The sequence below is a fragment of the Piliocolobus tephrosceles genome, chromosome 6 (genome assembly GCF_002776525.5).
Source record: "Piliocolobus tephrosceles isolate RC106 chromosome 6, ASM277652v3, whole genome shotgun sequence".
NCBI classification, from domain to species: domain Eukaryota; kingdom Metazoa; phylum Chordata; class Mammalia; order Primates; family Cercopithecidae; genus Piliocolobus; species Piliocolobus tephrosceles.
Window position 1 is genome coordinate 51,162,129 of NC_045439.1, and position 27,020 is coordinate 51,189,148.

Sequence of the window (27,020 nt, forward strand, 5' to 3'; positions counted from 1 at the left end):
GTCTTCCATACCTATGTTTAGGTGTATGCATATAAAAATAAAGCATGAAGAGTATGGACATATGCCTTTTTTCACTTATTTTACTGTATTTCCCATTTAATAGTCATGTAATGGCTGCACGGTATTTTGCATTTAAATGCACCATACTGTAATCATTCTTACCTACTCCTGGAAGTGTAGGTTTATTTCTACTTTTTTACTAGTATATACAACAGTACAATGAACAACATTTTGGTCAAATCTTTGTTCATATTCCTTAATTATTTATGTATAAAAATGACTGAAGTTAGAATTACTGGGTCAATTGGTCTGAGTGTTGAAATTCATGGTAGTATTGCAATGTTGCCCTATAGAAATGCTGCACCAATTCACAGTCCCATCAGGGGGACCAATTCCATACAATGCTTTACAGTGCTGTATTATTTAATATTTTCCAATTAATAGGTAATAAAGAGTGTTTTATTAATTCATTTGGTATTTTAAAATTATCTTTATATATTTATTGGCCATTTATATTTCTTCTTCTGAGAATTGTATGCTTTGTTCTTTGTCCATTTTTGAAAGAATGGGAAAAGTGATTACTGTACAGTAGGTGTCAGTCCTTTGTCTACTTGATTTGTTGACCTAATTGTCTCTAGTTTGACTTCTAATTTTTGTGACATTTAAAAATAAGTGAAAATGTGTAGGGTAAAATCTATTTCTTTATTTACTATTGATCCTTCCCTATTCCAAGAATATGAATTCTCCTAAGTTTTTTTCTAGAACTTTTTGTTCCTTCAGTTTTACATTTGAATGTTTTCTCTAGAATTTACTTTAGCAGAGTATAATGTTAGTATTTATCATACTTTTTTGATATTTGTTTTGATATCATTTATGTAATAATTTAACTCTCCATATGGAAATGCAAAGCCTCACCAATTCCAACTTATGCTTTTTTCTGTTATTAGTCTAAATTTTAATTGTTCGCTGTTTTAAAGTACTAAATCTGGAATATATTCATTTATTCTCTACTTTTTAAATTCATTAACTGACGAATATTTTTTTTCCTTCCTTCTGCTTTCTTTTGATGTACTTCTGGACTTTGTATTATATACCACTAAAACTATGTCCAAACCCATCCTATACTTTCTTAATTGCTGTCCTTTGTCAAAGAAGAACTTTTGAGATAAATGTTTAGTCCTTTGATTTTCTTTCTTTCTCTCTCTTTCCCTCCTCTTAGTAATGGAAGCACTTAAGGCATTTTCTTCTGAGTAAGGTGTTGGCCTCATCTTGTCAGTTTTGCTACATGATATTCTCACAGATATTTCTGAAAAGGTCTATAAATGTAGTTTGGATATCCCTTTCATTCAAGTGTTATTTAGAAAGTATTCTGAAAATGTTGGTTTTAAAAGTGGTTAGCTTTTAAAATTTTTATTCTTGCTATTAATGTCTATTTTTATTGCACTGAGGTCTGAGAATGTAGCCTTTATAATTTCCTTTTACAATTAAAGAATTAAGTTTTTTTCTTAATCTTTCAACAACCAAACAGGAATAATTTTTATATTATCTTCAACTTTTTCCCCCGGACACTGGGCTGGAAGATCTGACTACATATAAAAAATACAGAATTAAAGGAAAATGTGCTAAAATTTCTATTAAAAAAGAAAAATATTACCTGAAACATATCCGTATCTTTATCATGTGTGTACTCCACCACCACAGTCTGATTCCTTGACAAAGTGTAGGATATACTGTGTTGACCTTTGCAGCTGATAGCCTAATAATAAAATTTTGAAAAATCCATTAAAATCACATTTCAACAACTTATCAATTCTGTTTGTAGTTATGAGCCATCACTCTACCAGCAAAGCCCAGCACAAGCCAGCATTTTCCACACAGTCAGGGTTTTTCCCTATGCTCTATTCCCTCAATCACAGACAAGCCGAGAGTCACAATTCTGGTTTTAGCGACTATTCCGTCTTAAAGTGAACAATATTTTACTTAAATCAAATCAAAGTTTATTTACTAGTTTGCAAGACTTGATTCAATCAGATTCTTAGAAAAACACATACTTTCTCCATATTACCTAAATTCAGTAATAGAATTTTTAGACTAATATAGTCATTTATTTCAAATTTTAAGATTTCACACAACAGATAAGTCACATTATTTTTCCTAGGTGATAGAGATTATCACCATAACAAAAGGATCACTGGAAAATCTGTCAATGTTCTAACTGAGATTTCAATATAATAATACATAATGTTCTAATTGAGATTTCAATATAATAATTATTGTATTATTTCAATACAATAACATATGGTTATCCTAGTCAATGATAACCATATTTGTATTGTGCTCTACATCTCACTTAAATCTTGTATAAGCAACTAGTTATCTCAGATATTTACTTTACTAATAAATAAAGTAACTAGCAATTTTATTTTTTTCAAATTTTAGGCTAGAAAAGGCTAATATTCTTTTTCAAATAGCCTAGGAATAATACGACATCATTCTTATTTTGTCCATAGTGATATGTTTGAACAAAAAGTTGTGGTCACATACTTTTAATGTTTCTAAATTAATAAATAAATCTTTACAAAGTGGACTCCAAATTATTTCAATTATATTCTATTCATTCTACTTTAATCTAACTTATCTTCATTTTTAATCTTTCACATTACAAAATTTTAATAAGCTTTTCTATTACACATTTATTGAATGATGACACTGTATGAAGACCAAGAAAGCATCTAGAAGAAACTGGACACGCACAGCATGTTAATGAAAATGTACTGAACATTTATATGTGACTAGTGTAATTCCTTACAGCAATAAACAGTAAAACATGCCAAATCAATTTGAAGTTAGCCTGGTTAATCTCATAGTTATTTAATAATCTGCCCTGAGGAATTTCACGATTGAGCTGATGTTTTATTTTATGTGCTTCGTTAAGATAATACTTCTTTAACATGGTCAGGAAACTAAAAAATACTTCTTAAAGTACTCACACTACTAACAGACGTCGTCTTAAATTTTCGTTGATCTGAGTCAGATAAATTCACTGACAGTGACTGTTTTTGAAAGCCAAATTTATAAAGAACTATTTTCAATTTAAGTGGATGTAATCTTTGTGTTAATTAACTTTTGTGGTGATCATTTCACAATGTGTATATACATCATCATGTTGTACACCTTAAATATATACAATTTTTATGTCAATTATACCTCAATAAAACTGAAAAACAATTTGTAAAAAGTAGATGTTTATCTTAATAGTCAGTGAAAAACCTACTTTAAGAAAAATAATTTATTAAACTCAAACTTATAAAATTAACAATCAGGAGGTGATTATAAAATAATTTATTTTAGGGTTTCCTATAAAGTATCTATTGCATTTTAAATGGATTCAATTTACAAATATATCAACTCCAACACAACTTTCATGGCATATACATACTGCATAAAATGTCTATAGTGTACAAATGATTTGCAAAACAAGGAGTTAATAAGTGCAATAATGGGAAATACTTTTAAAGGTTATAAATTTTTGTACAATGGCACCTGCTTAAGTATGGTGTTTCTCAAACTTCCACTCCATTTGCCTGGATTAGAAGGGTTACCTGAACCTGGAGATGTCTGGGGAGCATCTCTCAAATGGAGTTTCTCAGGCTTACAACAACTTACCTTAAATTATAAATTTTTTTTATTCCCTAACACATTTGCTAGTTTTAACATTTAATATTGTCTCACGAAGAATCGCTCTGCTCATCTGAGGCCTAGCACAGCCATGGACAGGATGCTCCAGAGTAGTGGTGCCCAACCTTTTTTGCACCAGGGACTGGTTTTGTGGAAGATAATTATTCTGTGGACTGGATGGGGGGGGATGGTTGGGGGATGATTCAAGCATATTACATTTATTGTATACTTTATTTCTATTATTATTACATTGTAATATGTAATGAAATAATTATACAACTCACGATAATGTAGAATCAGTGGGAACCCTGAGCTTGTTTTCCAGCAACTAGATGGTCCCATCTGAGGGTGATGGAGATACTGATGGATCATCAGGCCTTAGATTCTCAGAAGGAACACGTAACCTAGATCCCTCGCACACACAGTTCACAATAGGGTTCGTGCTCCTATGAGAATCTAATGCCAATGCTGATCTGACAGGAGGTGGAGTTCAACCCCTAATGTAAGCAATGGGGAGCAGCTATAAATACAGATGAAGCTTCCCTTGCTTCCCTGATGCTCACCTCCTGCTGTGTGGCCCAGTTCCAAAGAGGCCACAGGCCACTACCTTGTTTCCTTGCTCACCCGCCGCTCACCTCCTGCTGTGTGGCCCAGTTCCAAAGAGGCCACAGACCACTACCTTGGGGTTTGGAGATTTCTGCCCCAGAGATACTTCCTCGCCACTTTAGAAAACACCAGAAACAGCCATTTTATAGGCTGCAAGTTGTTATTGGACACAAATTCTTGTAAGGTGTTTCATTATAAAAATATTCTTGTGACCAAAACTGTAAGACTATGTAGCACATGAAAAAAGGGTATTTCTAGTGAAAGCATCACCTTACCTGGAAAATGCCCACAGCAAAGGGGAGTCTTACCCAAGCTCCCAAAACGGAAAGAAAACACTGATGTAGGATGCCTTGAATGTTGAGGCAATTTAAAGAAAATTTATGATTTCAGACTTCTGCCATTTTGTAGGTTGTTTAAGGCAAATGGCCAGGGTTAGGAAATGGGAATGCTCTTAGGTTAGGAAAACGCCTTTTCTGTGTCTTTTAGATTAAAAAAATACTAGCCACGGGCTGTGATTTGGAGGTCTTGGAATTTGGGGAAGGTAGGAAAGTGGGAAAAGAGACTGCAGGCAGAAACAAATCCCATGAAGGTGGGGTGTGGCTCTGGGGCAGCAGGTGAGGCACACCCTGTAAGCATGGGCGGCTGAGCAACTTCAGAACCAGTGTGATCGTCACCTCGAAGTCACTTCCAGTTCTGGCAAGGATTTCCCTCTGGTAATGCTAAGCCAGGAGAAGGGTCCTCCCCCTACAAGGGCCCGGAGTACTGGTGCCCTGGGGTCCAACAGGCTGCCACCTATGGAAAGCAGAAACGTGGGCTGAGCTGGCCTGAAAAGATGAGACTGAAGCCAGCACTGGGATTTGGTGGCAGTAAAAACCAGCGCGCCTAAGGCCACCATCAGAATCATAGCCAATAAATGGGCAAGTGTGGACTTCCTTCAGTTACATGAATTAGGGCTCACATGACCTTGTTTTCATGTATTAAAGTCTAAAATAGAGTCAGATTTAGGTGGTTGGGGGAAGTTAAAGAAGAGTTTAAGCCTGAGATCAATTTTCACTTTCCTTCTTGGGTCATGTCTTACAGAAAAGTCTGCCAAGTACATATGGCATTGAACTTTTTGTTACAAGTATCAATTGTTCAACAATAGTTTTTAACATTTTAAATACGACGTTCAAAAATAGAGCTTCTAGTAAATCACAGATTCACTGACTTGAGTCAATCATTTCCAGTATTTTGGAAACAAAAGTTTCTCCAAGGCCCTAAGTTGTTTTGGAATCTATTTCCAATATCAGAAAGGACAGCAGGTAGGGCCTTTTCTTGGCATTCACTATAACTTAGTTCAAACACAATTACTGTAACATAATGCCGTGATCTTACTACACTAACACAAATTTAGAAAACTCTTTAACATTGTAAAGAAAACCAGCTCAAGCAGCTTGTTGTGTAGACCAGAGGTCCCCAACCCCTGTCAGTCTGTGGCCTGTTAGGAACCAGGGCACACGGTAGGAGGTGAGTGGCAGGCGAGCAAGCGAACTTTCATCTGTATTTATAGCTGCCCCCCATCGCTATCATTACCACCCGAGCTCTCCCTGTCAGATCAGTGGCGGCATTAGTTCTCATAGGAGTGTGAACCCTGTTGTGAACTGTGCACGTGAGGGATCTAGACTGTGTGCTCCTCATGAGAATCTAATGCCTGATGATCTGTTACTGTCTCCCATCACCCCCAGATGGGACTGTCTAGTTGCTGGAAAACAAACTCAGAGTTCCCACTGATTCTACGTTATGGTGAGTTGTATAATTATTTAATTATGTATTACAATCTAATAATAATAGAAATAAAGTACACAACGAATGTAACATGTTTGAATCATCCCAAAACCATGTGCCTCCTGGGTCTGTGGAGAAACTGTTTTCCACAAAACTGGTCCCTGATGCCAAAATGGTTGGGGACTGCTGGTGTAGACAATAATGATTTCCTATATCCACTTCTCTATTGTGCAGCTGTGATGAGAAGGCAGGTTGCCATCTCTGTTCTCATAACACTGCTTTGTGCCTCGAAGGCACGTTCAGTCTTACTTATTTTTCCACCCCTAGCACCAAGAGTGTGGCAGACATTCAATTAATGTCAAATGAATGAATGAATGAATGAACAAACGAACTGCTACAGATACAAGATGAGATTTAGAGTTTCTTTCTTCAGGTCTTCCCCTCACCTTCCCCACTTCTCACTAGCAAAGGTACCAGTAGTGATACTCTCAGCTCAAATGTTTTGAGTCTATAAAAACCACTTTATTACAGTTTAAATGTTATTAGGTTGAAATATAATTGGGCAATTACAGATAAACAGATTAAAGAATTTCAGCTTTATCCAGCTGAAGAAATTAAGCCTTACTTTGCAATCCTAGATGCCCAGACCAGATGTGAGTCAAGGTATTTTCTTCTCAGCTGAGGATATGTATTTTCTTACTGCTATGCTGCTTGTGTCACAGGCTCAGTTCTGCCAGACTTTGCCATTCAGGGATGAGAACAGTTAGAACTGGCTGTCCTGCCTCAACTTACAACTAAAAACTAATGTCAGGGAGTTCTGTGAGTCTCCCGACTCTAAAACAAACATGGTTCATATGTCTGGAGAATTTTCTTCCTCTTATAAACCCATATACACACATAAAAGCACTTACATAATACGTTATGATAACAGAAAGCAATCTTGCAGAATAAACAACGGGTAACACGTCTTAATGGACATGTTACTGAAGAATTTTCATCCACATTTTAAAGTATGAGGGAAACAATTAAATCTTTTATTTGTTAAGAAGCAGTGGTAGCTCTCAACCACAAAGTGAAAGCCGATAGAGAAACACGCATCCAGAAAATATTAATTTATTATAGTTATGATTTAGCCCATTTAATTCAAGCTCTATAAGGCTGCTAAGTGAGCCTTTATCAACTGTGTGGAGAGAGAAAATGGGATTCATCACTGTGGCAGACACCGTTGGTTGCCTGCCTAATGTCCTTCTCTCTGCTGGCTGAGCTGGCTGCCTGTGAAAAAGCCTGACAACATCAATGCTAGCTCTCCCACTCTCCTCTGAGGCTAGCGTGTGGAAATGTGATCCACTATCAGCCAGTGGGACTTAGGAGAGATCTGGTGTGGAGCTCCTGGGGATGAGAGACATTGAGAAAGACTCCTTCCCTTCTCTGTCACTACAATATGACACGATGTTTGCAGCAGAAGCAGACCACCTTACAACATGAGAGGAAGGTCAAAAGACTCTCACAGAAATTGGCTCAGAGCCCTGACATCTTTGAGATGCTGAATCAAACGCGGAACTACCTGTCCTCAGACCTCTGGAATAAAAATCAGGGTTTTAGGCTGCTGTAGGTTAGGCATTTTGTCACTTGAGTGTACAGCATCATTATATGGTTTGGTTCAAACATTTTCTCCTTCTGGGTTTCCGATTTCAGTCAATAGCATAACAGTCACTCACACTTAAAAGCTTCATGTCACCCCTGAGCCCTCTCTTGCCACTGTTGTTCACATACAGTTAGCATTATTACCATCATAATTAATCCAACAGGGAGTCAAAGACGGGCTGATTTCACTGTGTTAAGGCAAAAATCAAATACAAAACAATGTGTAACATTTCACTTTTTCTCCTCAAAAACAAAGTAGTTGTTGGGCAACCAGTAGCTACAAATCTGATTTATTCCTCAAAGGAATTTTATGATCAGCTTTTTTACAGCCCTTAACTTTCTGTTCTGACGATGCTTTTGTGCAATCTTCATGTATCATCTGGCATCTGGGCTGGCTTCAGCAGCTTGCTCACTGACCAAGAGAATGCCGTGGATGTGACACATGGGACTTCTGATACTAGCTCAGGGAAGGCCTGCAGCTTCCATTTGCTGCTCTGGGGGTTCCCAGCTGTGGGCAAGAAGCCTGACTATGCACATGCCACTAAGCTTAAAGAAGCCAAAGCAACAGGGAGAGGGCCTGGAGAATGAAATGCCACATGGGGAGAGGGAGGCCTGGGAGTACCAAGATGCAGACATGTGCGTGGAGAAGCCTCCGTAAGAGTGGATCCTCCAGCTCCAGTTGCCCCAGATGTGGACCAGAGACTGACTACTCAGCGGTGCCCTTCCCAGATTCCGAACCCACAAAATGATGAATAAAACAGAATGGTTTTTGTGAAGTCACTAAATTCTGTGGTAGTTTTCTACACAACAAAAGATAACTGAAACAATCACCTTACAAGGCCTACTAGTACCAGAGCACTTATGTGACTCATCACCCAAGACACTATGGTTATCTGTGCATACATCTTACCTGCACCCAAGAGCATGGGATAGATGTGTCTACCACGGCAGGCAGCAGCGTCTCCACACAGAGCAGGGTCTATGTTTCTCATGGAAGTGTTATGTGCTCCTGAATGTATGTTAAGAGGTTGTTTGTATTTAAAGCAAATATGCATTTTTATTGTTATAATCTCCGATTAGAAGACTGAGATGTGAAGAAAATTTTGTATTAATATTTAAAATGATTATAGACTATAAAACGTATCTGTGAATCATTCAAAGTATTGCCAGAGAAGGCAAAGGCCACCAAGTGTGTCACATGGAGATTTTTGTAGTCCTTACATTTAGAGCAAGAATAGACGGGACACTAGGAAGGCAGAAGAAGAAAATCACCACGTATGTTAGAAACTATGAAGCCACTTTGCAAACTACATGTATGATGTATACCAAAAAAGTATGCCTTATTAGAGTCTGCATCCTTTAAGGGAATACAGTGTGCATGTGTGTGTGTATGCATGTGTGCACATACATGAGCATGCTCGTATCTGCATTTCAAATAAAATGAAATTCTTTTTCTTCAAAGGGTACCTAATTTTTTTATTATGAAGTCTTTCTTAGTACCAAATGACTCAGGAGTTTAATATCCCTCTTGTCTAGACATCCTGGAAGTTGACTATTATAGAACTGCAATTATTGTTCCTGGGCCACACAATAGTCTGGCTAAATCAAATGAATGTTTCTGAAATGAGCACACCCTGCATATTCTTCTTTGTGTGTAGATATAATTAGGGTTGTTTTTGCCTCTCAAAAGTAGAGGGCCAGAGACCTGGTGTAGCTTATATGCTGAAGCAACCTTTTCTAGATACCAAGCTGCTCTGAAGAGCTCTGCACCACATATCTGAACGTGGTGCTCTTCTCTAAGGCTGCTCACTGTTCCTGCCTTTCAGGTCCCTGCAAAACACCTAGGAAGAAAGAGTCCCTGGGGCTGGATGTGCTCTGGGCTGAGCACGCATCTCCTCACTCTGCCTGTGCTCACGCAATCCGCTCTCTGTGAAGAAGTCAGAGATTCTCTAACAGTTTGCCCGATGGGGGCAGGGCTAGGAAACGTACTGAACGCTCTATTGGGACAGCTAGTCTTCGGGGTTCTACTAAGAAGCATAATGTAAGCTTGTGTTCTCAACAGCCTTCTGAATGATGGCCACAACATGGCACCACTTAATACGACATCACAGACTAAGTATCGGCTCCGCTGCCGATGATGATGTGTGTTTTTGACAAGTTTATTTTCAGCCACTTTAACTGTTAAATCTAGTTTGTAATTTAATATTTCAGTTCATCATAAAATCTAAATAAGTAACTACACAAAATGACTACCACAGAAAGGACCGAATGAAATTGGAAAAATGACACTGACCTCTCACAGTGGCTCTGGTTATGAAATACAAGCTTTCTATGACAAGGTGTATTGCTGTAGAAACATTTTAATTGGTATGGGAAAACATAGTAATAAAACTGTTTGGGGGTAGGTCTGAGTGGGGCCAATGAGTCGAACCTTGGTTGTTCAGAAATAACTTCTGATATTTATGTTTATGGCAGAAAGCTGCACATTTATGAGCAAATGAATGAGTTTACAGTGAGCATGCAGCAGCCTGGAAATAACTGCTGAATGATTTTACCATCTCGAGCATTGTGCACACTGTGATGTAGAGGCAGAGCAAGGTGAGGACTAGAGGTTATCAAATATATATGGGCATGCACTAATTGTCCCGTGAGGCATGATACTAATTGCATCTAAAATTTCATCACCTCACGCAGTAGCCACTGATAATCCAGCAAATGCTTAAACATCGGACAGAAAAAAACATTTATATAAAACTGGCTCTCTCAATGGTTTTATTCTGCTGAGCTCAAATGTTACATGTACTTTAGAAAAATGGAATAACCACATGTAGATACTGCAGAGATCAACTTGGCTAGTGGACTCTGATGCTGGAAAAACAACACACTGGACCAGGTTTGAATCTGAGTTCAGATACTCACCAACCATAACCTCTCTGATCTTTCAGCTACTACCTTTATAATTCATTAACAAAGGGAGTCAATGTCAGTAGCACTGATTTCACTGGATTCAAAGCAGAGGAAATGATGTATATAAAACATGGCATTTTCTCTCTTCAAATATGAACCTGTATTTACAGCAGTTCCCTGCAGTCCATAACACATACTTTGGAAACCACTATAGCGTTTGGCTTTAAGTATATGCTAGATATTGACTGTATTAATTAGAGATAATCCTGGTATGACAAATATATTTTTCTAGAACTAATGACTTTTATGTCAGGCTAACAAGTATAATTAGGCAATAAATCCTCAATCAGTCTGGTTCAGTTTGCTACAGGGAAGATAAGGTCTCTGCCACCTTTGTCAATTTATCTTTAAAGTATGTGTGAGTACTATTTCTAAAGAGAGGAGGTGGCTAAACGAATTCACAATTTATGTTGCATGAAACACACTCTTTAAAATATTCTATCTTTTCAAGGAACCACATTTCAAACAAGTGCCTGAACCATGGCTACGATAAGAAAGTCAAAAAGTGCTAACTTGGATTTCATCAGAATCAACATTATTTTCTAGTAAATCAAAATGACAGGCCTATTTGTTAAAGGCAATAGCTTTGAACTTGGCCCTGGGCCACTTCTGAGCCCATCCTGGACTGGTTTACTGAGCTATTCGATAAACCCTGGCACAGAATCTATGGCACACAGAGTGCTGGACAGGGCTGGGGCAGACACGCTCAATCTATCAGCAAGCACAGACATCAGAGAGAGTAAGAATGTGTGAGGAGAGCCTATTTCTAATTTGGGGTGACTCCCAAGTACAAAGAAGCTAGATCTGGCTGGTGGTACTAGTTTCAGAAGATGATCTGACTTGAACATAGTTGGGAAAACATGAACACCAAGGACTGCAGCCAGAGACTTGGGCAGGTGACATTCACATGCTTTGTGGACATCTGTTCCCAGGAATCCTACCACTTCCAATCAGATGAAAAGCTCCTTGAGGGTAAGAACTCCAGTCTTTTTAAACCAGCCTTCAATTCCAGCAGTGTATTATTTGGCTAATAGTACAGATTGGACTCAATCTCGAATCCAACATGGGCTGCCTGTGGGACTCTGGGCAAGTCAGGCCTCTGACTTCATTTTTGTCACCTGTACAAGTGCTGGCCTTGTCCCCAGAAAGGTCATTGCTGTCTAACAGCTGAGATATTTCAGCTCCTGTATCTACCCAGTTTATGACAAATTGCTAAACAAGTGAAAGGTTCATATTCAAGTTTGTATGGATTTTTTCATTGTGTTTTAGAACGCATTAAGTCAACCTAATGTGCAATCTTTTTTTTTTTTGAGACAGGGTCTCACTTTGTCACCTTGGCTAGAGTACAGTGGCATGGTCATGGCTCACTGCAGCCTCAATCTCCCAGGCTCAAGCAATTCTCCTGACTTAGCCTCTCGAGTAGCTGGGACCACAGGCACACACCACCACACCCAGCTAATTTTTTTTATTTTTTTGTAAAGATGGGTTTTATCCATGTTGGCTAGGCTGGTTTTGAACTACTGGGCTCAAGCAGTCTATCTGCCTTGTCCTCCAAAGTGCTGGGACCATGGCTGTGAGCCATTGCACACAACCCAATCAATGCTTTTTATTGCTTTATTTGTCCCATATCTTTTGGAAAAAAGGGGCAAAGTGTAGCTTTCCCACATAGGAATGCTGTGATTCAGTCACATATCTATATAGACATGTTTACATTATCAACCATGCACTGTACACTAGTTACCATAAATGAAAGCCAATCAGGACTTTCAAAGTTCTTCTGCCTTTTGGTCTCAGCTGAGAAAGCACACACTTTAATGCTGAGAAAGCACACACTTTAATGCAGACTCCAACGATATCTCACACCGACTCGGTGTAGCAACTCCCTACAAAGCATGAGAGGATGCAGCAGGGGTGCAGACCTGAAAGCGTCACATACCATAGTGTGAGGCAATGCTCTGAAATCACACCCATCTCAACATACACACAGCAGGCGTCATAACTGCTGGTCACTTCAAGGACTGATCCTGCAGTAAGGACCACCCAAGGTCACCTAGAGAAGAAAGTTAGGGAAGGCCACACTTACCTGATAAGAGATGGAGAAAGTGACCCTGAACAACCCCATTCTTTAAAACAGCATTGCATTTGCTTTTGAACATTTTACATTTCCAGATGTGAGCAAAATGCCGCACAGGAAGAAATGAAGGTGCAACATTCTTGTGAAATGCCAAGTGCTATAGTAAAAATTAAAATAAGATTTCTTATTGTACATATTAAGACTAAGAGAGAGAGAAAATCTAACTGCAGTCTCATGTAAGAACAGGAGTCGGTAAATTTTGTAAGGAGGTATCTATTTAGTCAACAGATAATGCTTTAAAGGATGCATATGAATCTACCTGCTGTGACATCCTATATTTACTTCTCTAAATATTTAAGTACTGACATATATATGAGCTACTCGCCATGGGAAGCAAAACTTTGAACAAGTAAACCTAACAAAAATGAATCATAAGCAAAAATAAAGCATCCTGCAAATGACTAAGTTGAAAAAGCAAAATTCCTGGTTCGATAATTCGATTTGCCTATTGCTCTTTAAAAAATGCACTTACTAGGCAAAACAAGGTACATGCCTTGTCTCTAAAGAGCACTGGAGAAAAAGTATATAGGAATCCACAATATGCTGTGTGTTACAGTGCGTCAGTAGTAAATGCAAGTCCTAGTTTGTTGGCATGAGCAGGCAAACTTACAGATGCTATAAATTGAATCTGACATAAATCGATTTTATATTAAGATACCCAATGACTTACCATGTAATTGTTTTAATATGTAACCCAGTTTATCAGCTGTCAAAATGAACCCTTGAGTACTGAGAAATACAAAGATTGAAACTTACAAGGATAAGTTCCAAAGAAAACAAAATACAACATCCTATTGATTATTTATAGCGATAGAAACCAAAGTCCCCATTGAAACGATGTAAACAAAATGGGGAAGATTCAAATTTTTCCCTCATTTTACTTGAATTTTTTAAGACTTGGCCTAAATTTAAAATTTGTTCATCTGTTGAATAATCTCATTTTCTTTATGGAATAAAACCAGATCAATAAGGCCACATTCTAGTTATACAGAATCATGAAAATATTTATTCTCAAAAAGCAAAATATATTTTGACAGTTGGTACTTTCAAGATGTTGAGTCTGCTGGAAACATGCAAATTACAATCTTAGTATACACAATTTTAAGTAAAATAATGAATGCCTTCCTTGGAAGTACCTGCCGCCATGCAATGCCATTCACAGATGTTTTTCTTCAAAGCCTGGATATATCCGGATGTTACTCCTCAAGCATCATTAAACTGAACTTCTTAAAAGGCTCCTTATTAGCTGTGTATTCTTAGGCCATACCCTGAATCTATTTCTTAATCCAAAAAGTACAACTACCTTGAAGGGTTTTGCTGGAAAAACTCAGATGATGTTTGCAAAGTACCCAAAGGACAGTACACAACACATAATTACTATTAGTCAATTGTTTTGATTACTATAACATTCATAATCTCTGTAACACTTAATTTTATGGGGTCCCTCGGGTTCTTGACTGATTTGTAGAGCAAAAGGTATTTTAAGTAAGGTAATATGTACACAAGTTACTAAATGTTACCAGTGAATAGTATCTCCCTTCCAAGTCCAATCTTCTATCACTAAGAAAGCCACTACTACTAGTTTCTTATATATCCTTCCAGAGAAAAGTCTATGCCTATACTAGCATAGTATACACATCAGAAATGACAGCATACTGCATACAGTGTTCTGTTCCCTGCTTCTTTAACACAATAACTTACAGAATTGTCTATATAATGCAGTTCCAGTGCTGTCTCATTCTTTTGGTTGTATACATGCAGCATGGCTTATTTAATGCATTTTTTAGCAGACATTAAATTATTTAAAGTATATTTTCAAGCAGTACAGCAATAAATATGCAGGTATTTGTTTTGCATATAGGGAAATATATCTATAGGACAAATTGCTAGAAACAAAATTGCTCGATCAAATGGTACATGGTATGTCCACTTCTGATATTGATAGTTATTGCCAAACTACTTTTCATAGAAGTTACACCAATTTGCATTCTCACCAGAACTATATGAAAGTATGTTTTCCCCACTCTCACCACTATAGGGAGTAAAGTGTAAAATGGCAGGTATCTTTATCTTCTGATATGTGAAAAGAATAATCTCATAGTGCTTTTAATTAGCATTTCTACTATTATGAATAAGGCTTTTAAGAATGTTCAACAGTTATCTCTTTTTTTATTTACTATAAACAGTTCATACCCTTTCCTCATTATTTTTTGGGTTGCTTGTCTCTTATTGACACAGGCACTCTTTATATATTAAAAAATATTTCTATTGTCTGTGATATGAGTTGCAAATCTTCCCACTCATTTGTGTTTTGACTTTACTTAAAGTGTTGTGGGTTTATTTTTTGTCATGCAGATTTTTTAAAAAGTTTCTATAGTCAAACTCATCAGTATTTTCTTTATGATTTCTGGATTTTACTTTATAATTAGAAAAGCTTTCCTCACTCCTAGATTAAGTGAAGAATTCTCCATCTTTCTAAATTTAGTATTTCTAGGATTTTGGCTTTATGTTTAGAAATATTAGCTAAACATTTCAACAGTCACAGTGCTTATAAAAGCTATAGTTTGTTTTCAGCATATGCATGTATCAACAGTTCATTACCCTTTTTTTTTTTTTTACTTTTTTATTGCAGAGTATTCAGTTTTAATGATATACCACAATTTGTTCATTCACTCGTCTGTTAATGAACATTGGGTGAGATCCAATCCTGCCAACTTTTGGGACTGTCAGTCTTTTCATGTTAGCCATCCATATGAGTGTGTAGTGATATCTCATTGTGGTTTTAATTTGTATTTCCCTAATGATTAATGAGGCTGATAATATTTTCATATGTAAATATGACATCTATATATCTTCTTTGGGGAAGTCTCTGTTCAATTCTTTTGCCTATTTTCACAAATTGGATTTTCTTATTGTTGTTTTGAGAGCTTATATATTCTGAATACATATTCTTTATCAGATAAATGATTTGCAAATATTTTCTACCAGTCTGTGTACCTTGTCTTTGCATTCTCTGAAGAGTTTATTCCAAAGGATATAAGTTCTTAACTTTGATGTCTACTTATCAATTTGTTCTTTTATAAATCACATTTTTGGTTTTATATCTAAGAAATTTTTGCCTAACTCAAAGTTGTGAAGATTTTTCTTCTATGTTTTCTTTTAGAAGTTTTATATTTAGTTTTATGATCCATGATGAACTAAGTTTTGTACACAGTGAAGATTATAAATCAAATTCATATTTCTGCATGTATAAATGAAACAGCACCGTCTGTTTAAAAGACTATCCTTTTTCAACAGAATTGCCTTCGCATCTTTGTCGAAAACCATGTCCATATATATGGGTCTATTTCTGGGCTCCACTGTGATGAATTATTTATCTATCTTTACACCAATACCACACTATCTTAATTACTGTAGCTTTAAAATAAAGTCTTGAAGTCACTGTGAATACTTCAACTCTGTTCTTATGTTTCAAAGTAGTTTGGTAATTTTAGGTTTTTCACATTTTCAAATGAAATTTAGAATCAGCTTATTAATTTCTATTAAAAAGTCTGCTGGAATTTTGATTGGTATCATACTGAACTTACAGATTTTGGTAGAATTCACATCACTGTTGAGTTTTCTGATCCATGAACATGGCGTATCTCTCCATCTATTTAGGTCCTCAACTTCTCTCAGCAATGTTTTTATGGATTTCTGTACAAAGGTCTTCCACATCTTTTGTTAGATTTATCCCTAAGTGCAGTCAATTCTCATTATTCACAGTTATATTCTATCAAGTTGTCACAAACATTGATTTACTGAATACTGAGCCACTGCTCCTAAGGAAAATACAGGATTCAGTTCCTAGGAGGCTCTTGTTGCAACACTTTTGTCAAATGATCAAATAATTGTTTTCTGTTTTTCTGTTTAAAAATACCTCACTTAATTTGTATTTCTTACAAATAATCACATAATAATCTTTATAACGAAACACTACCCAAGAAGGGTTTACCATTTTCCTGCCCCTGGGTAATGTGACCATAAATTTCTTTGGCTTTCAGTTTCAGAACAATATTGTCCACTATGCTTTTTAAACTGGCTTTCATATCATGAATTCCCACATTTAGCCACTTTCCCATCATTTAGCCATTTTCCCATTTTTCCCATAGCTTCGTAATACACTGTACATGTTACTGTAGCACCTTCCAGTGTGGCCTTCATGTATGTATTAACAAATCTCCTCCTCCTTTTTCTGGTGTACTGTATTGTTAATTCATTTCTACCAAACTCACAGTCAAGAGCACTTTAACTGAACAATAATAATCTAACATGTATTTTCTCTGTAAGGTACATCAGTCTTCTTGCACCTAGGAACACTAGAGAACACTTCAACACCACGCTTGGGCGACATTTCAAACAGTGAAATCACCAAGAAAAGCACAAAAGTGAGAAAAACTTAGCCCTAAATAGACCATGCAAAGAACACTTGTTGACAGTATGAGAACTGAAGCAAGAAGGCAGAGCTTCGCCTAGTTGGGCCTCACCTGGGAAAGGGTGCCCTGGGCAGGCCACTCACATGTCTTGCCACCGTGCATACATCCACAAATAATTGCAAAAGGACCCTGAGTATTAATTTGGGAGTTACAAGTAAATTTTAGTCAGTAGGTAACTTTGTAAACATGGAATCTGTGAATAATGAGCATCAACTGTGTTTTACATTTTTTATGCTATTTTGCAAATAGTATTTTTAAAAACTTTTTCAATTTCTGAGCTTCTGTTGCTTTTAAAAAAATCTTCTGCATTGTAATCTGTGCTTTCTTTGCCTTACCTGTATTTTATATGCTCACTGAGAAGGGGCATATTCCTATTCCTACAGTTACTTTTATGCATCTAACTACAAAAATGTTTGCGCCCATTAACTCTCTAATAAGAACAATGATGAGTAAGACTATTTTCATTTTCTGTCATCCTTCTGTGCACATTTTCAATTATTTTTAAATTGTTTATTGCTGTTTGCTTTTTTAACCTTTACATATATCTTCCTGTTTTAAGTGATAATTTTTGTCTCCCAGCTATAAAATCTGAGGATATTAGCATGCTTACAGAACCTCTCTCCTTTTCTTTCCTTCCTCGCCCACCTTTTGTAAGTTCTATTATTTCTACATTGTTGGAATAATATCATTTACATTCTATTCTGTGGCAATCATTTTCTCATTTGTTTTAGTCCTTCAGATAGAGTGTAATTCAATGTTTAGATGATAGCTTTCCATTCACCTTTTTTGCTGAAAGTTGTCTTCTGGTAATTTTTTCAATAAGGGCTCATAAAAATTCTATATCCTGCATTCTTGTATATTTATCAGTATTTGTCAATTGGTTTAATATTTAAAGGAAATGTGGGGTAAAGAAATCTTGGGTCACTAGGCTGGGCGTGGTGGCTCACGCCTGTAATCCCAGCACTTTGGGAGGCCAAGGTGGGAGGATCACCTGAGGTCAGCAATTCAACACCAGCCTGACCAACATGGTGAAACCCTGTCTCTACTAAAAGTACAAAAAAATTAGCCAGGCATGGTGGCTGGCACCCATAATCCCAGCTTCTCAAGAGGCTGAGGCAGGAGAATTACTTGAACCTACGAGGCGGAGGTTGCAGTGAGCCAAGATCATGCCACTGTACATCCTTGAGCAAAAGAATCAAGGCATTTAACATCAGAGTGTAGAAAATCTATAAACAACCCCCCAGATAAAACAGGACTCACTTAAAAAAAATGGGTAAAAGTTATTATACACAAAAATGGTTTCCCTTGAGCATATTCTATATTAAAACTTTAACATTCTGGCTATATTTGGTTGAGAATATGATCCAAAAAAGTCAGGGATATTATATAACACAAGAATCAATGCAGTGACAGCAACAGCACTAGAACATCCTGTGCCAGGGGACACAGAGTTAGATCAGGAACAAGGCACTCAGCTTGCGGCTCAGCCCTAACGTCAACTAACCATGAGTCCCTTTGGTATGTGACTAAAACCTTACAAACCGGCCAAAGAGGAAAGCCATGGCACAGATTTTAAATGTTACTTCACATTGTGAGAATACATTCTATCTATGGTGAAGAATTATTTTTATCATCCCCTCCCCAGTCTCAGCTATATTAAAATTAAAATTTACATTTCTTTAGAAATTAATGGTGAAAAGAATTGGTTGTGAGGAACATCTCAGGGAAAATACCCTGATACGAAAAAAATCTGTGGTTGATGATCTTTTTGCATATAATAAAAAAATCAACAGGAAAAGTTAAATGGCTTGATATTGAATACACTGGGGATTCAGATCTAATTCATTATTAAATCAATATGACTATTATTATTGATTAAAAAGTCTATCCATGCAGTAGATAAAATGTTTATTCCTTGGGTGTTACTGTGGAACAAAACTCCTAGAACTGCAGCTAAAAATACCAGGGTCAACATTAGGTTATTATACTTGCTGTCTAGCTAAAGCAAGACAAATGAATGAAAGGATAGATTTGCCTTAGGATTTTGCCTGTAAATTGCTGCTTAAAATAAACTTGTCCTGCCTCTAGTACTTTTGAAAAGAGACAGAATGTGAATAAATTCAACAAATAATATGTTGCCCTCTTATGGATAAAGCCTATGCTGAATGATAAACCCTAAAGACATCACCCACTAAAGCAACTTTTCGAGAGTCAAACTATGTGATAACCAGAGCAGACAAGTCTTATTTATGGGGGACGGAAAGTCAGCACTCTTCAGTCAATATATTTACATGTGAAGTTTAATCAGATTAGCCATCTACAAGTATAAAATCTCCTGCATGGATACAACTCCAACTAACAAATAAGAAACCCACACAGATTTATAATATAAACATATACAACTTAATAACCAAATCAGTGAACATTCTGGGTAGCTAGTGCTTTTTCAAGGCACAGTGTCATCGCATTTATTGTTTTACTGCAGTCATCTGATCCACACAATCACCGTGAGGTGAATATTGTTATCTCCATTTTGCAAAATAAGGAGACTGACTTGGAGAGGGTGAGACATTTCCTAAGTGGATGGGCAAGTCTATACTGCATTGCATACTCTTTTCTTTGTTTCTTTACAAAAGAATTTCCAATTTTAGGGGAGAGGATTTATATGAATTTTGTAATCATTTATAATTTAAGAGACCATAGGACTGGAAATCACTTTGAAAAGTGATGTAGTTGAAAGCGATGTAGTTCAGTCACCCATCAAATCCTGTTTCCATCATTAGGAAACAACAACATTAAGAGAAGTAACAGAAGAACCAGCAAAGAATAGCAATGTGCAAATCAAATTTTTAAGAATGAACTCATGAACGAATGAACAGAAACAAGCAGTAAGCAAAAGTCAGGTGGGGCAGAGAGATCAAGCAATAGAAATGAGTGGCTGTTGAATCTGAGTCATCTGCGGCATCACAGAACACAGTTACCAAGTATTAACACAAGCTGAAAACGAGCCTATTCTTCAGAAGTGTTTAGAATCTCCTTTACAGCATACTGCCCTTGTCAACGGTATCCAGTCTAAAAAGTTACCAAACTTGAATAACCAGGAAGCTTCGTGGTGGGTAGACAGCTATCTCCCTGTAGCCAGGACATTTAAGAAAAAAAAAAAAAAAAAATACCCCAATCCCTCCACATTCTAGAGTACTTCAAATATCTAGAGACAGCCTCACTGTACCTCATCTCACCTCTAGTGATTCCTTCCCTTGGTGAAACACCTCTCATTCCTTCTCATTTTCTTCAAAATACATGGCTTCAAATCTCTTTACTCTCCCAGTTATTCTAAGCTGAACACAGATGTGTCCATATTCATTCATTAGGAAGTCACGTTAACAGAACTTCATAACCTGCACATGGGCTGATCCCAGGCAAAGTAAACAGTTCTACTTTTGTCACTTCAGAAAAAGAGTGTGTTTGCTTCTTGAGGAATCCATCATACTATTTACTCACACAAGGATTACCAAACTGTCAAATGTACTTTATGAAAAACTTTTCCACACTTTAAAAACCAGCTTCATCGAAGTATAGTTTACATTTACTAACATTCACCAGTTTTAAATGCACAATTTAAGGAGTTTTGACAAATGAAAAGAGTCATGTAACCACCAATTTAGTCAAGATATAGAACCGTCCCGTCACCCCAAACAGTTCCTTCATGACTCTCTGCAGCCAATCCCTGAAACTGCCTGCCTTTCCCAGCAACCACTGATGGGCTTTCTGTCACTATAGCTACATCTTTTCTGGAATTTCATACAAATAGAAACTTAATATGTAGTTTTACATACTCAGTGTCTTCACCAAAACCTTTTGAGATTTATCTGTGTTATTATGTGTCTTGGTAGTTTGTTCCTTTTTCTCTATTAGTAGTTATTCCATTGTATGGACATTTGAAGGATATTTATACTATTTCCAGTTTTTGGCTTTCACAAATATAGCTGGGGTACATATTCCCAGATACATACATTTCTACTGGGTAAATACCTGGAAGGGGATTGCTGGATGATACAGCAAACATACATTTAAATTTTTTGTCACAAAACAGGCAATCTGGGATTTTGATTGGAATAGTGCTGAATGTATACCAATTTTGGAAAAATTGGTATCTAAATAATAGCAAGTGAATATAGTATGTCAATAATATCCATAAATATGGTTTGTATCTCCATTTTATTTAGGTCTTCCTTACCTCAACAATGTTTTGCAGTTTATAGAGTATACACTATTGCAAGCATTTTGTTAAATTTATCCACAAGTATTTCATTTGATATCTTAAATGCTTTGCCTTCAAATTTTCCATTCTCTATTACTTATTGCTAGTATAGAAAAACTTTTTTTGTATATTGGTCTTGTATCCTACAAGTCCACTAAACAGACTTACTAGTGTGAATAGCTTCTCTTGTTTTGTTTCTACTATAGGATTTTCTATGTGCATAATCATACTGTTGTGAAACAAAACAAGTAAGTGTGGTTACCTGTTAAGTTTTTCAAAAACATCCTTTATCAAATCAGAAAGTTTCATCTATTCCTAGTTCCCCAAGAGATTTTATAATGAATGTTTAACTTATCCAGTGCTTTCTGTGCATGCATATGGAGATGATTATATCATTTTCTTTTTAGTCTGTAGAATTACACTGACTAACTTTTGAATGATTAACCAACCTTGTATTCCTGGGTTAAACAATGCAAGAATCTTATGGTCTCCTCTCTCCTATCCTTGATGCTGCTATCATTTTATTTCTATGTATGCTATAAACTCCACATATTATTATTAATTTGGCTTAAAAGTCAATGTTCTTTTAAAGAGATCAAAAATGAAAAAGAAATGTCTTTCATATTTCCCGTCATTTTTACCACGTCTAGTACTCAGTACTTTGTATAAATCTAAATTTCCATCTGTTTTTTCCTTCAGCCTGGAAAACTTTAACATTTTTTGTTGTGCAGGTGTGCTGGTGGTAACTAGTTTTAGCTTTTGTTTTTCTGAAATAAAGTCTTTATTTCTCTTTCACTTCTGAAGAAATTTATGCTAAATTCTAGGATTCCTTTGTTTTTGTCTTCCTTTGTTTCCCCCTACTTCTGTCCCTCCCCTTCAGTACTTTAAAGATGTTGGTCCATGGTCTTCCAACTTGCAGTGTTTCTGTTTAGTTTTTTCATTCTTACCTTTGTTCCTCTGTGCATATTGCCTTTTTTCTTTGGATGATTTTGAGATTTTCTATGTATTATTGCTTTTCAACAATTTGTCATGTGTCTTACTACAGTTTTATTTCTTTTTAGAGCTCACTGAGCTTCTTGGTTCTTAGATTTTATCATTTTCATCATATTTGAAGAAGTTTGGTCTTTTAAAATTGCTACCTTTACCTCCACTTATCTTTCTAGGACACCATCTACACATATTTGAGACCACTTGATATATACCCACAATTTACTATGGCTGTCTTTATTTTTTTCAGTTTTTCATCTCTTGTCCCATATTGCAATACCTTCAACTTCACTGATCTTTTCTTCTTCAGTTTCTAATGTACTGCTACCTCAATCCAGTGTTTTTTTTGTTTTTTGTTTTTCCCCTTCAGACATTTCATTTTTCACCTTCAGAAGTTTCACTTGAACCTTTTTTCTGACATTGCTCTTCTCAACATGCACGTTTCCCTTTACATTCCAGGTCATAGAGAATATATTTGTAACAGCTATTTTAACCTTCTTTTCTGTGTTTAATTCCATCTGTAATTTCTAGGTTTGTTTCTATTGATTGATTTTCCTCCTGGGTATAGGTCTTATTTTACTACTTCCATACATTTCTGGTAATTTTTGATTGGATGCTGGCCATTAGTTTTTTTGGGGGGGTGGTTCTTGATTTTGTTAAGAGTGTTAGACTTGTGCTGGCAGGCGGGTAACTTTAGATCAGTTTTATCTCCCACGGCTTGCTTTTAAGCTTTGTTTGGGCAAGTCCAGAGCAGACTTTGATCCAGGGATAATTTATCCTCATTACTAAGGTGATACTATTCTGCAGACTTGATCCTATTTCCCTTGTATTTTGAGGTCTTTTCACTCTGCAGGTGGGAACATAACTAAACTCAGCCCTCTGTGAGCTACAGAAGTTGTTCAGCCTATTGCTTTCCAGTAGTTCTTTCCCCATTCTGTGGAGCTTCACCACGCACACAAGCAAAGCAGTACCTGGCCAAGGGCTCAGAGAGTATCCTCTGTAGCTATACAAAGTTCTATACCCCTATGAAGCCCCCTCATCTCTGGTAGTCTCCTTTACAAATTCCAGCTGTCTCACCTCCTCAGTCTGTAATATTTGTCTCTTCAACGCAGATCATAGGGCTGTTTGGTTTCGTATTCCTTGTTCTTGGGCCTGTGAAAACCACCTTAGGCAGTAAGCTGGGGCGCACCTCGTTTATTTCCCTTCTCTCAGGAATCACAGCCCTGAGCTGCCTGTTGTCTGCAACCAGTCATTTAATATATTTTGTCCAGTTGCTTACAGTAGGGAGAGGCAGTGAATTCTGTGACAGCTAATTCTTCATGCATGGAAGTGGAATTCCGTTTTGCATACATTTTAGAATTTCTTCTCTGTTCCTCTGTGTGTGTTTCATATATTCATTCATATATATATATATATATATATAGAGAGAGAGAGAGAGAGAGAAAGTCTTCATATATATATACACACACACATAAAGAGAAAGTCCAGTACACCTGAAGCAATGACAATTTTTAAACTTAAATAATTTTAAACTTAAATAATTCACCATCAAATTATGCTTCTAATAACATCAAATACTAAGTAACACCCCGATCCAGTTGTCTCTAATTTTATTTTATTTTCTTCAGAGCATTTACAAGAAGCTAGTTGTTCATTGTACTTATTTACTTCTTCCTGCCAGCCCATATTACACTGTAAGCTCTGAGGGGGTAGGATCATATTCTTTGTTGTTCACCGCTTTTATTTCCAATACCTAGAACATTTCCTAGCACATGCATACACGATTAACTTAATTCTTCTCTGATTTGGTAGGTACTTAGTAGAAAATATACTTAATTATTATAAAGGTAATTTTGATTAAATAATAGCCTACTTGCCCTTGATGCCCACTACATACTATTAATACAGAGCCTCATATGTGAGCAGGCAAACATTAAGAATAAAGATGAACATTAAAATTCATATTGAAAGGAAAAATTAACAGTATAAACTTTAATGTTTATCAAAGCAAATAATATGCAATAAGGCAGGGTATCCTACCTAGCTATTTGGACAGCTGGCACCTTCTAGTAGCACACGCTAATATGAATTTGAATACAGAAGCCTACACGCTGAAGCCTACATACATTCTAAAATGCTGCCACTTTAAAATGTGTAACCTACATTAATCAGAGCATGCAGGGTAGAGGAGAGGAAATCTGTCTGAAATCCACCTGCAAATAAAATCCTTTGTTATTTAAGAGGATCTACACTAGATTAACTCAGAATTTTACGTATTCTACATATTAGTTACTTTCCAAGAAAACTGAAGCTTTGTATTTTCTTATTACATTTTGTCTTAAATAAGAAAAGCAGACTTAATCTCCACATAAAATCTTGGCAAAAAATTCCAAAATAAAAAAAGGTTATTTAATCAGAATTCAATAAATATTTTCTGGATGTATGTTTTCTTCAGAATCACACCTGGCTTCTTACACTTATAATTAATTTTCACTTTGAAGTTAATGGGTTTTTTTTTTTTCCTTTTTTGAGACATGGTCTCACTCTTTGCCCAGGCTAGCATGCAGTGGTGCCATCAGAGCTTACTGTTGCCTCAATCTTTTTAGGTTCAAGAGATTCTCCCACCTCAGCCTTCAGAGTAGCTGGGACTACAAGTGTGCACCACCATGCCCAGCTAATTTTTTTTTAAATTTGTGTTTCAGAGAGATGGGTCTTACTATGTTGTCCAAGCTGGTCTTGAACTCCTGGGCTCAAATGATCCTCCTGTCTCAGCCTCCCAAAGTGCTAGGATTACAGGCATGAGCCACCGCTCCTGAGTGTAAATGGTATTTTTTGTCTTGCCTAACCAAAATTGATTCCATCATGAGCACTGATGATACAGGAGTTAAGATGAAATTACTTAGACAGATAGTAAGAAAGGGTATTGGAGTCCTCGGTAAGGCTTTTCTTTTTAATGAAAAGCAGCCCAAAATCATTTTCTAACAAAGAGCACCCTGTAAAGTTGAGCTACAGACACAGACAAGCAAGCTGGGAGCTTGCACAGGTGAATGCCAGCAGGAACTAGGGACTAGCCATGTTCAAGGTGATGGCTCCATCGTCCCTTCTCTGCCAGTCACATGTACAGTAAGGAGCAGACAAGATGGCGCCAGTCAAGGATAATTCATTTGCATAATAAGATTAGGGTGGGGCAGCCAGCCTTCCCCACACATTATGTAAATGACACACCTGATCACACCGATCTGTGGGCCCTACGTAAATCAACCACCACCTCCTCCATCCTGCCTATACAATCTGCTGTGGTCTGCCATGTTCCCCCAACCCCACTTTTAAAAAAATTATACTCTTAAGTTCTGGGATACATGTGCAGAACGTGCAGGTTTGTTACATAGGCATGCACGTACCATGGTGGTTTGCTGCACCCATCAACCCCTCATCTACATTAGGAATTTCTCCTAAGACCCCTACCCCCTGACAGGTCCTGGTGTGTGATGTTCCCCTCCCTGTGTCCATGTGTTCTCATTGTTCAACTCCCACTTATGAGTAAGAATATGTGGTGCTTGATTTTCTGTTCCTGTGTTAGTTTGCTGAGAATGATGGTTTCCAGTTTCATCCATGTCCCTGCAAAAGACATGAATTCATCCTTTTCTACGGCTGCATAGTATTCCATGGTGTATATGTGCCACATTTTCTTTATATAGCGTATCACTGATGGACATTTGGGTTGGTTCCAAGTCTTTGCTATTGTGAACAGTGTCACAATAAACAAATGTGTGCATGTGTCTTTATAGTAGAATGATTTATAATCCTTTGGGTATATACCCAGTAATGGGATTGCTGGGTGAAATGGTATTTCTGATTCTAGATCCTTGAGGAATCGCCACACTGTCTTTCACAATGATTGAACTAATTTACACTCCCACTAACAGTGTAAAAGTGTTCCTATTTCTCCACATCCTCTCCAGCATCTGTTGTTTCCTGAAGTTTGTAATGATCGCCATTCTAACTGGTGTGAGATGGTATCTCATTGTGGTTTTGATTTGCATTTCTCTAATGACCAGTGATGATGAGCATTTTTTCACATTTGCTGGCTGCATAAATGTCTTCTTTTGAGAAGTGTCTGTTCATATCCTGTGCCCACTTTTTGATAGGGTTGTTTTTTTTCTTGTAAATCTGTTTAAGTTCCTTGTAGATTCTGGAGTTCCTTTGCTGTGCAGAAACTCTTTAGTTTAATTAGATCCCATTTGTCAATTCTGGCTTTTGTTGCCATTGCTTTTGGTGTTTTAGTCACGAAGTCTTTGCCCATGCCTATGTCCTGAATGATATTGCTTAGGTTTTCTTCTAGGGTTTTTATGGTTTTAGGTCTTATGTTTAAGTCTTTAATCCATCTTCAGTTAATGTTTGTATAAGGTGTAAGGAAGGGGTCCAGTTTCAGTTTTCTGCATATGGCTAGCCAGTTTTCCCAACACCAATTGTTTTTTTTTGAGACAGAGTCTTGGCCTGTCAC

At 36.8% G+C, this 27,020-nt stretch overlaps 1 protein-coding gene across 2 annotated transcripts in view; it reads right to left on the reverse strand.

The window, feature by feature from the left end:
* Window positions 1-27,020, reverse strand: part of PELI2 (pellino E3 ubiquitin protein ligase family member 2) — a 185,927-nt gene that overhangs the window by 21,236 nt on the left and 137,671 nt on the right. For both annotated transcript variants that reach the window (XM_023231259.1, XM_023231252.1), the window contains exon 3: window positions 1,655-1,756. In XM_023231259.1, coding sequence (XP_023087027.1) covers window positions 1,655-1,756 — 102 coding nt within the window. The remainder of the gene's footprint in view (window positions 1-1,654; window positions 1,757-27,020) is intronic.